General features: G+C 40.7%; 1 protein-coding gene across 1 annotated transcript in view; it reads right to left on the reverse strand.

The window, feature by feature from the left end:
- The window catches only part of LOC142159454 (transmembrane channel-like protein 2), a 165,312-nt gene extending 151,138 nt beyond the window's left edge, over positions 1–14,174 (reverse strand). The window contains exons 1-5 of the mRNA XM_075214356.1: positions 14,169–14,174; positions 13,947–14,109; positions 12,447–12,906; positions 11,906–12,332; positions 11,059–11,239 (exon numbers count right to left, since the gene is read on the reverse strand). Coding sequence (XP_075070457.1) covers positions 11,059–11,239; positions 11,906–12,332; positions 12,447–12,906; positions 13,947–14,109; positions 14,169–14,174 — 1,237 coding nt within the window. The remainder of the gene's footprint in view (positions 1–11,058; positions 11,240–11,905; positions 12,333–12,446; positions 12,907–13,946; positions 14,110–14,168) is intronic.
- Positions 14,175–15,878: the final 1,704 nt, after the last annotated feature.

Raw genomic sequence — 15,878 nt, forward strand, 5'->3', positions numbered from 1 at the left:
TTGTCTCAGATCAATTCTCCAGTGCTCACTGTATTCTTGAATTAGAAGAATTTTTACAGGTGGCAAAAGGTCTATTGCCTTTAACAGGTACCTAACATAAACTCTTACTATTCTGAGTAAAATAACTGGGGGCATCTGAGTACCTGTAAGAACATCTCTCTCTATGGGAAAGGTGGCTTGCTATAAATGAAGACCTCTTTTATTGTCCTATTATATATAGCTTATCTGGGTTCCAGTGGGAGCTGTAACAGCCAGTCTCCTCAAATCAGAACTGATCCACCTAAATCAGGACCGTTGGGAGGTATCCCTAAAATACTGCTCTTGTTAGTTTAATTTATGCCTTAAATTAATCATGAGAGTGTGGTGACATCAGGACAACCTTTATTATTTGTGACATTTTTGTGTGTTTGAAGCTTTTCTTTTACATCACAAGCTTTTCTGTGCTAAAGTGTAATTGGAAGGTGTAAAATGTGATCCACTAAAGGTATTGGACCTGAGTCCAAGTACATTTGTGGACTAGAAATGGCTGTTCGCCCTTCTACAAAGCATGGTATGACCTACACTCCTTTTTTCAACAATAACTACTCTACAAAATTAGGTGCACTGGTTGGTACACCTTCTCAATATTCACTGTACCCAACTCCATAGGTCTGTGAAAATCTCTTCTCCTATACAAACACTGCTATATTGCCATACAAACCCATGCACTTTGGTGGAAATCTGGGCAGTCAAGGGCAAATCAAGGAAAGAAGGAATTAGCGCTGCAGCTTTGCTATTTTTACAATCATAAATTAGATTCACTGTTCACTGTGCTAATTGTTTCCATGGTTGCTGAGGTTGCTAAGGAGGACTGTACCTTAACAACTCATTTGTCCATTGGCAACAACAGTATGTTTCTCTATTTTCAGAAAGTGATTATAGACAGAAATACTATTTTTTTTCTTAAACCTTTATTTTAACAGGTCAACAAAAACAATATAATAGTGCAAGAAAATGAGAAAAATACTAATTATGGCCACATTTTACAGAGTCATTGTCAGTGTATTCTAAATTCAATTAAATAAACATAAAATATAAAAAAATAAACGGACACGGTTTTAACACTTTTTTTTACATATAGTATTGGTAATCAATTGAACAAGGAAAGGGGCTAGAAAGATAAGGAGGATTGGACAATTACATTTTATTTTTGATGTATATGTGGTGGAATAACATGTTACCAGATATTAAAATGATTAAAAAATAAGGTTCACTTTGAAAGAAAGGAGCAAAAATTTAAGGGTAATCTAGGCATAAGCACATGGTAGGGATGTGTACTATACACTTTAAAGATTATTATTGGGATTACCTTTCCAAAAATAATCATGGGGTCTAGACATGCTGCAATATGTGTCCACTGCCATGTAAATAATCTGTGATTTTGTCAATTGCAACAACATGCCAAATATATACTACACTGTGTAGGATGTTTCTTTTATTTTAGTTGATATGAAGCTTTTAGCTACTCCTTCCCTTATGTCCCAGAACTCCTCATCTTGGGTCCTTCTCCCTTTCCACTTCAGCTCTGTTCAGGAATTAGGGCACCAAGAACGAGGCCATAAAGTTGGAACATTATGGGGGCATCCATAATTTCTGATGGTTGCCCTACCTATAAACTATATGTAGGGAGGAGGAAGATGAATAATTGTTAAATTGATTATTTTATTAATTCTATTTCTTCAACCCAATATGATAATAATTGGGATTTAAATAAATGCTTAAAATATAACCGTGTTAATGCTGTTTATATTTTAAGTGTCTTACATATATTATTGAACTGCTAAAAATATATACTAAACGTATTTTCTATAGTTATATATCTATGTTCAAACTTAGCTTCAACGAGAGTTTAGTTCAACGGTGGAGCAGCCTATGTTGCTGCAATTGGGCTAGGCAGTGAGGAGGGCCCAGTGGTACTGGTCCATCTTCTGTGGAAGCCCCCATTTTGCTATACTGACCATGTGCAGGGCCAAGGTGTGACATTTCACTGTGGTTGAAAACAACATGTAACTGCATTATCATTAAATAGATGCTATGGTTAAGCTGGTCACATCTTGTTACTTGGTAGAAGAGCTGAATGACATGATCAGTGTCCAATTTGACCACACACATGGTCAATTTGGACCATTTATTAAGGCATGACTAAGGCCTGTTGGTGTGGTTGCGAAATGACTGTAAATATAGGCAAAGAAAAGTCATCCTCTAACTGCATTTATGAACATATCTAATAATGAGTTAGCTAATTCAATCAGAAATATTAGCAGTCATCATAGTTGCTTTTGACTTCACAGTGTGTTTGGCCAGCATTACATAAAGTTTAGGCAGCCTTGTCTTTTGCACCATTATACTTTACTGTGTATACTATTAATAGTGTAACCACATGAACCCCTCTAACCTCACTTCCACACTCCATTACAACGCCTAAAAAATGATGATGTTTGATGATGTGGGAATGATACTCCAATCTATTACTTACTGGCTCTCCGTGATCTGTGCAAAAATATAAAAATAAAATAATAATAATAATAATAATAATAATAATATTAATAATAAAGTTACTAACAATTTTGCTCTTGTCACCATTGCAAGTTTTGTTCAGTGTCTACTTGACAGTTTTATACTTTATGGTCACATTTGAAATGTATCTCTCACACCACAGTGCAGGGAGTGCAGCATCTATGTGTGTCTGCTGGCAAACACACACCTTCTAATCCCCAGTACATCTCATTGCAGTGGGCATTTCCATAGTAAGACCTCAGACTATAATCCTCAGGCCATATGATGATAAAAACTACAATCTCAGTCTGAGATAAAGAGAGCTATAGTATATTGTATGACAGTACTGTAAAATATACTTAACTGGTAAGCAGGTAACAGGAAATATAATATCAATGTACTATACAAAGGACATGTTATATTGTACTGTACTTGAAAAGAAGCTCTGCAAACATTATATGGCTTGGTAGTTGGAACTTTTACAAGGTTGACTGGCTATGGCCAGGATTGACGCAGGCACCTCCTTCCACTTGAACCCTCCCCTCCTGCAGCCCTTCCCCGCCACTTCTTATGTTATGTGGAGTGACCTCTTCTGATCCCCTGAGACTGCGAGTGTGGTACTGGGCTGTGACAACACGTGTGTTCCAGCCCATTACCATCATCATCACCAATTATTTATATAGCGCCACTAATTCCACAGCACTGTCCCTGTCCCAATCTCATGACAGACCCCAATTCCACAGTTATGCAAAAAGTATGCACAGGGAAATTTATATATATATATATATATATATATATATATATATATACATACCCATAGCTGAGAAGGACTGAAATAATCCCCAGGCATTCAACATAGTGAAGAGCAGCCTCACTGGGAAACAAGAATACAACCTTACCTGTATTAATAAAAAGCAAAAACACAATCACAAATGACCTACTGGAGAATTATGATGTCAAACTCCTTCACACAATACAATTACCATAGCATAGTGGATCACAATCTAAAATGGTATGTAACAAACAAATCTTAAAAACTCACAGTGCCGATACATCAATCTTAATAAAAATAAATGTACACAATTGTATGAATCCGACTTCAAATAGTCAATATACTGAACCCAAAAAAAGCAAAAAACTTACACATATATGGCCTGAGTCATTAGGGAGAGCAAAGCATAAAAAAGAGTAACTGTGCACCTGGGCAAAATCTTGTTGCATTGGAGGGGGAGGTAAATTTAAAATGTGAGGACAGATTTATAGTTGGGATAGAGCATGTCCTAGATCAACTTTAAATTTTAAAGTAAAAATAAAGCTATCAAGTATTTGTGTGCTGGATTAAAAAACAGGCAGTACTTAACTTATGTGCGAAATAGTACATTACTTTGCACCCCTTGCAATGTAACGTGGTTTGTCCCAGAGAGCATTTACTCCTTTTTTTTGCCTTACTTTCCATAATGACTCAGGCCTATAGTAAAGTTCTATGGTGTATTAAAACAATGTCAATAATGACCAAAATGCATCCACGTGGTATCTATGGAAAACAAGTCTTTTTTACGATAGTGGATTAATAAACTTTCACTCTGATGAAATGTCCTCTGCAGGAAAATTGGGGTATTACTCCTTATATTCCAGCAAGCTAAATATTTGGAGCAAAAAAATAAAACATCACATAGTAAGAAACTTTGGAGGTGACCCATGAATATCGCAGGGTAATACAATTCATTATACAAAAAGATCCAGTAAAATTACTTAGAAAAATATTTTTATTACACTTATAAAATGTAAAACATGCAGAATACCCCTTAATGGAGTAATTGGATTCATTCGAGATATAGGTAATAAATGGATGAAACAACGTCCTTTAAAGATGTTTATTCCCGGGTAAAAAGGTCCTTCATCATTAATCCTCAATTCCCATAAAGTTGAGAGTTTTCTCCAAAAGCCAACCAATGCATTTCAACCTTTATTTTGTCTTTATCTTTATGATTTTGCTACTCCCTACTGTGACCAAAGCTCTTGTTGTGTGCATAATGTCAGTGTATCCTTCTGCCTTGTGAATTTATCTCCCAGTTCTCTCATTGTGTCTGTTTTCCTATCTTGTCAATAGCCCCTGTACAAGTTATATTGATGCTATGGTGCAAAGTGACAGCCCACTCCTTTGTGAATGTTTTTCTGTAGTTATGACTTTTCTCTGTACATTTGTTAAAGTAGCTAATAAATTTGATTGGAAATGTATAAGTTGGTCATGTGATTGGGTAAAGTTATTTTTTATTATGTGCATTTACCTTAATTTGTATTTTAATTGACTTAGAATGTTACTGTTTGTTCAATGTAATTTGCAGTATTTGTTCCATAGGCTCAACCAGACAAGGTGACCATAAAAGCATTTTCCAATCAGCTGCATCGACCACAATCTAAAAATATACTGTTAGCAATCTTGACATTAAGTATCATTTTACAGTACGTAAATAAGTAACACTTTGTGACTCAACGTAGGAATAAAATTATTTGCTATTTACATAAAATAATTTGACCACAAAAAATGTTTATTGCAAACTTATTGTGCATTAAGTTTCCTTTGTTTCTAAGTCAAACATTTGGAAACCCCACCTATAAAAATTCTGCTTCTGCACTTGGGCACTGTTTCCTGTCCCCTCTAGTCCAATCACAGTTCAGTATAAGGCAGGAAACTGAGTGAGTAGCTATCAGCCAGTTAACGGACAGAAATTCAGAATAACTTTTCAAATCTGTCATTTAAATAAGAGGGGAAATGCTTAGTCATTACAGGTCGCACTGGCAATGTTTGGTGACCATGACAACTGGGGGACTCCCTTTGGCATGAGACCATGGCAACTGCCTTTCTACTCTTGAGAAATGATGGTGCTTCTCTTGAGAGTTGTATACATTTATAGATTCATCTAACAGATCCGAGATTTGTGGATCCGAGTATAAATAAATCACGCTTCGATTCTTCGCACCAAAATCGGATCTGAAAATGACCCAAAACCTAATTTCCGTGGAAAAATGTGCTTCTATATATATATCCCTCCCCCTGTTCTCATCTGCCATTTTAGAACGGTGTATAGAGAGGAAGGTACATGGTGGCTTAGTGGTTAGCACTTCTGCCTTATAGCGCTGGGGTCATAAGTTTGATTCCCAACCATGGCCCTATCTGTGTGAAGTTTGTATGTTCTCCCTGTGTTTGCGTGGGTTTCCTCTGGGTGCGCCGGTTTCCTCCCACACTCCAAAAAACATACTAATAAGTTAATTGGCTGCTATTAAATTGCCCTTAGTCTCTCTCAGTCTGTGTGTATATGTTAGGGGATTTAGTTTGTACGCTCCAATGGGGACAGGGAATGATGTGAGTGAGCTCTCTGTACAGCGCTGCAGAATTAGTGGCGCTATATAAATAGATTATGATGATGATGATGATGACGGTGACTTGCAGGTTGTGCTTCTAATATAGCATGTAGTGAATGACTAGAGTGGAAGACAGGGAATTTTACATAGAAAATAATATATGTGACTATTTTTAATGCAGTCCATTTCTGCAGTGATCAGTCTGCTAGAATAATTTGGGTGTCAGTCTGTCAGGCCACTGTGTATGTGTATATAGTACTATCTATAATATAAATGTCTAGTGGCATGTGTTAGTCTGTCTGTGTGTGTGGGGAAAAAATAAAACCAAGCTGCAGCGCCACCTGCTGGGCAGAGTTATACACTGACCTACTAAATTCTTAGTGTGTGAGGGAAAAAAAAATTCAGAAAGGGCTGAAATTTGGTATACTAAGATGTTTTTAATTTGTTAATTTAATTTGTTAATTGTTAAAAGTGTTTATAAAGATTTAAAAATATATATATATATATATTTCTTGAAGGAGAAGTGACAGTTGGGAGTGGTTGGTGGTTGCCGGGGGTGACAGTGGGGAGTGGTTGGTGGTTGAGGCCTGGGCTATGGCCCAAATGCATGACAAGAACCTTTTTAACACCTTAAGTAGCTTGATTTGACTAGAATGCATGAGTATCATGCACGGGTTAACTTATATATATATATATATATATATATATATATATATAATTTTAATTATATGCAGGTCCTGCACTGACCCATATGCTTTAAACACCATTAAAATGCAGTTAAAAGATGCACTCACCTCCCAGGTATATTGCCATGCGGCTGGTACCATATATAATGTGGGATATACCGAGCGCGGGCTTATTTTTCTCTCTTTTTTTCTCTGATATATATATATATATATATTTATATATGTTCATTCTCAACTAGTATTTCTTTTATTTATTTCTAATTCTGTTTAGTGCAAAGGGTGCTGTTGCTGTATGACTCCGAGCAGCACACCTGAAAAAAAAAAATAGATTTATTTAATTTAAAATACAGTGCTTTACTAGTGATGGAAGCAATCTTGTGAGGGTCAGTTTTAGTGACATCTTTATGAAGCAGGCAAAAAAGACGGTTTGACTGTGAGCAGTATCCACCAAAAACAATTATTTATTTTAAAATCTTTTCTTTTCTATTCAAAATTATTTTAAATTTGGCGAGGGGTAGTGTCAGTGACCTCTTTATTAAGCATGCAAAAAATCAAGTGTTGTATTTGAGAGTGAGCAGCAGTACAGCAGCACCCACCAAATAACCAACCTATTTCTTTCTTATAAAATCTAAAGATTAGTCGATTTTGTACTTAAAGTAAAGTTGACAGTGGCTGGCTGTGATATATTTATTAAGAGGGCAAATGACAGGGTGTTGTGCTTGAGTGTGATAGCAGGCTCTTCTCTTCTTTGATATATCCCCTCAAAAAATATAATATTTGTTTGTTAAGGAATAAGAAATAATTTTTAAACTGCCATGTATTTTTGGCGGTACTCCATCATTAATTTTAGCTATCCAAAAATTGGTGTAAATCACTTGAAATAAATGTTCATGCTATAAATAGTAAGATATGAGCTCAAAATCACATCCTTTTACCTATTTTTCACAATTTTTAAATAAAACCTTTCAAGATTTTTGGGCAAAAACCAGTAGCAAAACCAAAACACAAAGACAGTTTAGAACCAAAACCACACCCAAAACCAAAACACGGGGGTCAGTGCACATCTCTAGTAATAATGCACCGTGATGTGCGGAATGTCATTCATCTCTTCTGCAGTTTCATATAGAACACTTCAAACATCATAAAGAAATGAGATATTTGCTCATCTTAGACATTACGTTTTGCATAACTGTGCATAAATCTGCAGATGCGGACTTATTCTTCTCCTAAAATCACTGCCAAGTTATCAATCTGCCAGATGACTGAAATAGCTTCTACTCTAAAACCTCATGAATGATTATGCTTTGACTACAACGCGCATGCTGACAAAGAAAGAAAAACATTTCCCGTTATGCCGTCTTTGTAAAAGAAAAAACACTTACTTGATAGATCACTATTATGAAATTAAAGTCTAACCTTAATTTAATGCTGTGTGCTGCATGCAAATGTATTAAAGCAGTAGATAATTCATTTTTTTCCAAATTTAAATTCTATTGGATACTGGAAGTATGTGTAGCCAGTGGTTGAAGTGGGGGTGCTTACTCTTGTATACTATACCACCACTTCTCCTACCACCTTAATTGTAAAACTGTCAAATTCCTTTCCTTTACATTCATACTAATGTATTTGTGTAGTGTGTTTTTGCAGATAGTTTGCACACCATATTTTTAATTGTTAATGACTAATCACAGAGCTGATTTATGTTTTAGTTTACAAAATGCACTTATAATGATGTTCCCTGGCAGTGATTTGTATTATTACTTGCTGGAAGTGTGCTTGTCTGCTCCCTCTGAAGAAATCACCTTTGCGGTGATGAAATGCGTCAGCATTTGTATGGCATATCATTTTTTAAGAAATATTTCACTCTTCAAAGATTGATAACATCAAGCATATCAGTGGGTCCTCTAATGCATTCTATCATTTGACCTCAAGGTACATTTTCCATTCAATTGGTGTTTTACTGCTCATATTGCTGATTTTTATCCACCAGTTCCACACTGCAATCAGCTTAATTTCTCTACATGCTGCTGGCTACAGCAAAGTTTCTGCCTTGCCATGGATGCGGTTGGATCAGATCTTTGATGAGACAGCTATAATCAATCTGGACAGTGGAAACTACAGTTCATCAGTTCTATAACAACATTTATAGCCCAACATTGATATTGGACATTTGATCTAACTGAAGGCCCAATTTGTGATTTTGAGATAACTTTATGATATTTTCCTCTATTTTTTTTTTTTACTTGATGTTTTTTAGAGTGCTCTATAGAGTGATCAGATCGTTTAGATGTTGGCAACATCATTAATTAAGATAATTGAGGGGTAACATTGCACAGAAATATTTTACAAATTGGTTTTCTTTATATTAAAATAACACATATTAACAGTTGACTAGATAGTATTTATAAATATATCTAAGGCAAGTAGGAAAATGTATCTAATATACTTTTCATACTCAAGGTCAAACAAGTAACAGGATATTCAATGTTATTGGAGCGACTGCTTCAGTAAATTCTTATAATTAATTCATATAAGGGCCATTTATTGGATCAGGAAGGATTTTTTGTTACTCTGTACAATTAAATTGGAAGCTTCCTCAATGTGGTTTTTAATGATCTAGACCAACATAACTAGAGGAAGATCACTCTAGAATTTGGAAGAGGCTGGACTTGAGGGAGTTATGTATGCTTGAGTTTGCTGATGATGTAACAGTGTAAGATTTAACATGTGTGAAATGTTCAACAGAAGATGAAAAAAAAACACATTAAACAATATATCCACTCTAGACTTATGCATACAAACCTGATTAAAATGAAATGAGGACTCACAGAATTGTCAGTGCACCACACACAGTTATAATGACAGTGCTCCAGGTATGCTACTGGGGCTATGCCTTGCCAGTAAGCTTTCCCTGCATGCACAATATACTTGCTACCAAGTAACCATTATTAATTTCTCTAACAGCCATCTACTCTTCTAACCTCAATACATCTTTGCCACCTTTAACTTGCTACTGTGCCCACCTGCACCGCCTCCCCTTTCTGTCCCCTTTCTCCCTCATATTTCCACCTACTTTTAACACAAAATCAGCATAATTTGAAAAGATATTTCCTCCTGCCAGGTCCTGCACACCCTACCCATCTTCTCTTACCCAATCCACCATCAGTTCGTTCTAATTAGTAACCGAGGATGAAGTCACTGCACTCATCTTAACTAACAATCTTCCCACTCAACCCTATTCCCTCCCAACTTCTCCACTCCCTCCATACTGCATGCCCACCTCAAGCTTTCTTCAATCTCTCTCTCCACTGGCCCCCTTTTCATCATCCTTAAAACTTGATCCTCTCACCAATCCTAAATACTTGACCAAACATTTCTCTCCAACTAGTGCCCAATTTCTCTTTTCCTCTTTACTTCAAAATTACTTAAGCAGCATATGTTCAGCTGTCTAACTCAGTTTCTTTACTCTCACTCTCTTCTTGACTTTCTGCAATCTGACTTCTACCTCTAACATTACACAAAAGTTGTTATCACAAAAGTGATTAATCATTTACTTAAAGCAAAGTCTAATCATCACTTCACCACACTCCTCCTGGACATCTTTGCTCCTTTGTGTTAGGAACCCCCACAGCCAGCAACACAAAACCCGGAGTCTGCTCAGAAGTCTGGTTTTCACTGGAGCCCCTAGTGGTGGGGACAGACTTGGCCGCAGACAGCTGAGGGTCGTGAATTGTGCGCGGACTGGGGAGAACCCAGCGATAGCAGATGGAAGAAATAGCAGAGTGAGGTCAGGCAAGGGTCAAGGCCGGCAGCAAACAGAATATCCATGACACGAACTGGAGTCAGAGGGCACAGGCAAATCAGCAGTGTAGAAATCCAGGCAAAGGGGTCAAAAGGGCACAGGCAATCAAAACGGAGTCAGGAATCAGGCAGAAGGTCAGCAACGAAGAATCAATCCAACAAAGGTACAGCAACCAGGAACACGAGCAGGCTAGTCAGCAGAAGCAGGAACTATAACCGGCAGGAAAGGATTGCCCCTTCCTGCCTTAAATACAAGTACTGGCCAATAGGAAGTGCCAGAGGCCCAGGAGTTAAGTGGCCAGCTGTTTCTTTTTAGTTTGCGCATGCGCCCGGCTGCCCTGGATGCCGGGACGCGGTGCTACACAAGGGAAGCGTTCCGACCGTTGTCCTGGCAACGGTCGGGGTAAAGCGGAAATGACGTACCGGTCGTCATGACGACGGCCGGGACGTCCAGCAGCAGACGGGAGCGAGTCGTGGCGGTGCCCAGAGCCGCCGCAGCTCGTAACAGTACCCCCCCCTTGAGGAGGGGTCAAGGAACCCCGACAACCTGGTTTTCCGGGATATCTTTTAAAAAATTCAGTGAGTAACCTGTCTAAGTGTAGGTTTCTCTGTGGTACCCACGACCGTTCTTCGGGACCATACCCCTTCCAGTGGACTAAGTAGTGAACCTGACCCTGGACATTCTTTGAATCCAGGATTTTCTCCACTACAAACTCTTGATGTCCATCCACCGAAACTGGTTGAGGTTTGAATTTTCTGGAAGATCGGGCAGGTTTCAATAAAGAGCAGTGAAATGTACTGGGGATCTTTAAAGATTCCGGAAGCTTCAGTTTGAAGGCCACTGGGTTGACTTGCTTTAAAATGGTAAATGGACCAATAAATTTAGGTCCTTATTTTTTTACACGGCTGACGGAGTCTTATATTCCGAGTGGAGAGCCACACAGAGTCCCCAACTTTGAATGAACAAGCAGAACGATGTAAGTCCAATTTTTTTTTGACCTAAAGGAAGCTCGAAGTAAGGACTGATGTACAGACTTCCAAATCTTCCTAAGGCGGGTGGCCGTGGCTCCAGTTCCAGGCGGTCTATCGGTGGAAAGAGAGGATAAGGAGTTGGCCCTAGGATGGTATCCCAAGTTACAATAAAAAGGAGAACACCGGGAAGACGTGTGGCATGCGTTGTTATACGCAACTTCGGCCCAGGAAAGGAGGTCAGCCCAATTGTCATGGTGTTTGGAAATATACAGTCGAAGGTATTGCTCCAGGGATTGATTCACCCGCTCGGTCTGTCCGTTTGACTGCGGGTGGTAGGCAGATGACAAACTGAGGTGGATGCCTAGGAGAGAGCAAAAGGACCTCCAGAAGACTGCGACGAACTGTGAGCCCCGGTCTGACACGATATCTTCCGGAAGTCCATGGTAACGGAATATATATTTGACCAATAAAGTGGCCAAAGAACGGGCAGAAGGTAACTTGGTCAACGGAATAAAATGGGCCATTTTGCTGAACCGGTCCACGGTTACCCAGATGGTGTTACACCCAGAGGATAGGGGTAAATCAACGATGAAGTCCATGGACACATGGGTCCAAGGTCTGACTGGGACATGCAATGGCAGTAATGGCCCTGACGGGGAACTCCAAGAAACTTTGTTCTTGAAGCACAAGTCACAGGACGATACATACTCTCTTACATTTTTAGACAATGATGGCCACCAGACAGTACGAGAGACAATTTCGATGGTCTTGGCAATACCGGGATGTCCAGAAGCTTTGTTGTTATGACACTGTGAGAGGACCGACTTCCTGAGGTGTACAGGCACAAAAAGTTTGCCCACTGGTGTTTCAGAAGGGGCCTGTGGTTGACACTGCTGAAGGGTTTTACCCAGTTCCTGCGTGAAGGCAATCAAAATAGAAGAGGCAGGAATAATGGAACAGGGCTCAGAAACTGGACTTTGAGAGGAAATAAAGTTACGGGACAGGGCATCCGCTCTTAGGTTCTTTGAACCAGGCCGAAAAGTAATAATAAATTGGAAATGGGAGAAGAAGAGGGACCACCGTGCTTGCCTGGAACTCAATCTTTTAGCGGACTCAATGTAGGATAGGTTTTTGTGGTCCGTATAGATGGTAATAGTATGTCTTGCTTCTTCCAGCCAGTGGCGCCATTCTTCCAATGCCCATTTGACGGCCAGTAACTCACGATTGCCCACGTCGTAATGTTCTTCAGCGGAAGAGAATTTTTGAGACAGATAAGCACAGGGATGAAGGCGGTGGTCTTTAGGATCTTTCTTAGATAATACGGCTCCAACTCCAACATCCGAAGCTTCGACTTCAACAATGAATGGGAGGTCTGGATTCGGATGTCTTAGAACTGGGGCAGACATGAAAGCATGTTTCAAGGCTTTGAAGGCGGAAACTGCAGTAGGCGACCAGACCTTTGGATCAGCACCCTTACGGGTCAGAGCAGTGATGGGGGCGATGAGGATGGAAAATGAACTGATAAACTTCCTATAGTAGTTGGCGAATCCTAGGAATCTTTGGATGGCCTTTAAATTAGAGGGTTGTACCCAATCCAGAATGGCCTGTACCTTTGTGGGATCCATGGCAAAGCCTTCAGGAGAAATAACATACCCCAGAAAAGTGACCCTGGAAACTTCGAAGTCACATTTTTCTAGTTTAGCATATAGATGATGATGACGGAGCTTCAGGAGTACTTGCCGAACATGTTTCCGGTGTTGTTCTAATGAGCAGGAATAAATCAGGATATCGTCCAAATAAACCACTACGAAGGAACCCAAGAATTCACGAAGGACATCGTTGATTAAGTCTTGGAAAACAGCTGGGGCATTTCTGAGGCCGAAGGGCATGACAAGGTACTCGTAATGGTCCGTTTGAGTATTAAAGGTGGTCTTCGGATACGTATCAAATTGTAGGCTCCTCGTAGGTCAATCTTGGAATAAATCTTAGCTCCTTTTAATTGATCGAAGATGGCTGAGATAAGTGGCAGAGGGTAAGTATTTTTAATGGTTATTTTATTTAGCCCTCTATAATCAATAAAAGGCCTCAGCCCACCATCTTTTTTAGCCACAAAGAAGAAGCCTGCTCCGGCAGGAGACTTGGAAGGCCGTATGAAGCCTTTTTGCAGGTTCTCCTTTACATATGATTCCATGGACTGGGCCTCTGGAATAGATAAGGCGTATAATCTTCCCTTGGGCAACCTAGAACCAGGGACAAGGTCAATAGTAAAATCGTACTCCCAATGTGGAGGAAGAACATCCGCTTCTTTTTTAGAGAAGACGTCAGAAAACTCGTGGTAATGAAGAGGCAACCGTTCCGGACAGATCCGAGTAATTCTGAGTGGAAGAGACAAACATGAGGAAGAACATCGAGGACCCCACTTGATGATCTTCCCCTTGGTCCAATCAATACAGGGATTGTGAAGAACTAGCCAAGGGTGACCCAGTATTAAAGGAACTGAAGGACAATTAATTAGATACAGAGAGATGGTCTCGGAGTGAAGGGCACCCAATTTTAACTGCAAAGGAGGTGTACGATGATGTATCTCACCCTTATCTAGACGATTTCCATCTAATCCAAAAACCTTGATGACGGATTCCAATGGAACGGCTGCGAAACCCAAGGACCCGGCGAGGGCCAAGTCCAAAAAGTTTCCGGCAGCTCCACTGTCCAGAAAGGCTGGAATGGACGATTCTCGTGCATCAAAGGTGAGCTGAGCAGGGACAAGTAAAGAATTTTTGGGAGAGATTACTTGCAGGCCTAAGTGGACACCTCCATGTTCACTTGGCCCGGTCTTTTCCCAGTTTGACGGGGCAGGAACGGAGTAAATGACCCTTTTCTCTACAATACAGGCAGAGACCTAAGGTACGCCTCCAGGTTCGTTCGTCCGATGACAGTCGATATGCCCCCAGTTGCATAGGCTCGACTTGGTCAAAAGGAGCAGCTTGCGGAAGCATAGGAGAAAAGGTAGAAGAACTTTCTTTTTCGGTCTTCCTTTCTCTGTATCTCCTGTCGATCCGGATAGCTAGCTGCATAAGTTCTTCAAGAGATTCTGCAATAGGATATTGGACCAGGGAGTCCTTGATTTGCTCAGAGAGCCCCAGACGGAACTGACAACGGAGAGCTGGGTCATTCCATGCACAGTCTGAAGACCAACGCCTAAAACTGGAACAATATTCCTCCGCAGATCGTTGCCCTTGTGACAAGGATCGCAGCTGTGCTTCGGCAGAAGCCACTTGGTCCGGGTCATCATAAATCAACCCAAGTGCTTCAAAGAAGGCGTCCACAGACTGTAACTTAGGGCTGTTGGAATCTAAGCTGAAGGCCCAGGATTGCGGATTCCGTTGTAGGAGAGAGATAATTATCCCCACCTTTTGCTGTGGAGATCCAGACGATAGTGGTCTCAATTTGAAATAGAGTTTGCAGCTGTCACGGAAGTTACGGAAGAGCCTGCGATCTCCCGAAAAGCGGTCAGGTAAATGCGTCTTGGGTTCCACCACAGCAGACTGGCCGGCTTGTGAAGCTCTAGACGCTTGTTCTTGGGCAGCCTGCCGCTGGGACAGCTCCTGGACCATCTGGGACAGAGTCTGGATTTGTCCTGCCAGCACTTGTGCTGGGCTTGGTTCCATATGGCCGGATATAATGTTAGGAACCCCCACAGCCAGCAACACAAAACCCGGAGTCTGCTCAGAAGTCTGGTTTTCACTGGAGCCCCTAGTGGTGGGGACAGACTTGGCCGCAGATAGCTGAGGGTCGTGAATTGTGCGCGGACTGGGGAGAACCCAGCGATAGCAGATGGAAGAAATAGCAGAGTGAGGTCAGGCAAGAGTCAAGGCCGGCAGCAAACAGAATATCCAGGACACGAACCGGAGTCAGAGGGCACAGGCAAATCAGCAGTGTAGAAATCCAGGCAAAGGGGTCAAAAGGGCACAGGCAATCAAAACGGAGTCAGGAATCAGGCAGAAGGTCAGCAACTAAGAATCAATCCAACAAAGGTACAGCAACCAGGAACACGAGCAGGCTAGTCAGCAGAAGCAGGAACTATAACCGGCAGGGAAGGATTGCCCCTTCCTGCCTTAAATACAAGTACTGGCCAATAGGAAGTGCCAGAGGCCCAGGAGTTAAGTGGCCAGCTGTTTCTTTTTAGTTTGCGCATGCGCCCGGCTGCCCTGGATGACGGGACGCGGCGCTACACAAGGGAAGCGTTCCCTTGTTGTCTTGGCAACGGTCGGGGTAAAGCGGAAATGACGTCCCGGACGTCATGACGATGGCCGGGACGTCCAGCAGCAGACAGAGCGAGTCGCGGCGGTGCCCAGAGCCGCCGCTGCTCGTAGCACTTTGGACAAAGTTGATCACCCTCTTCTCCTGCATACCCTTCACACAATTGGCCTTCATGGCACAGTTCTTTCCTGTTTCACTTACTACCTATCAAGCTCCTCCTTCATTGTCTCTACATCTTGTCTTTTTCTTGAAGAACTGATT

This window comes from Mixophyes fleayi, chromosome 5 (assembly GCF_038048845.1).
Source record: "Mixophyes fleayi isolate aMixFle1 chromosome 5, aMixFle1.hap1, whole genome shotgun sequence".
NCBI lineage: Eukaryota > Metazoa > Chordata > Amphibia > Anura > Limnodynastidae > Mixophyes > Mixophyes fleayi.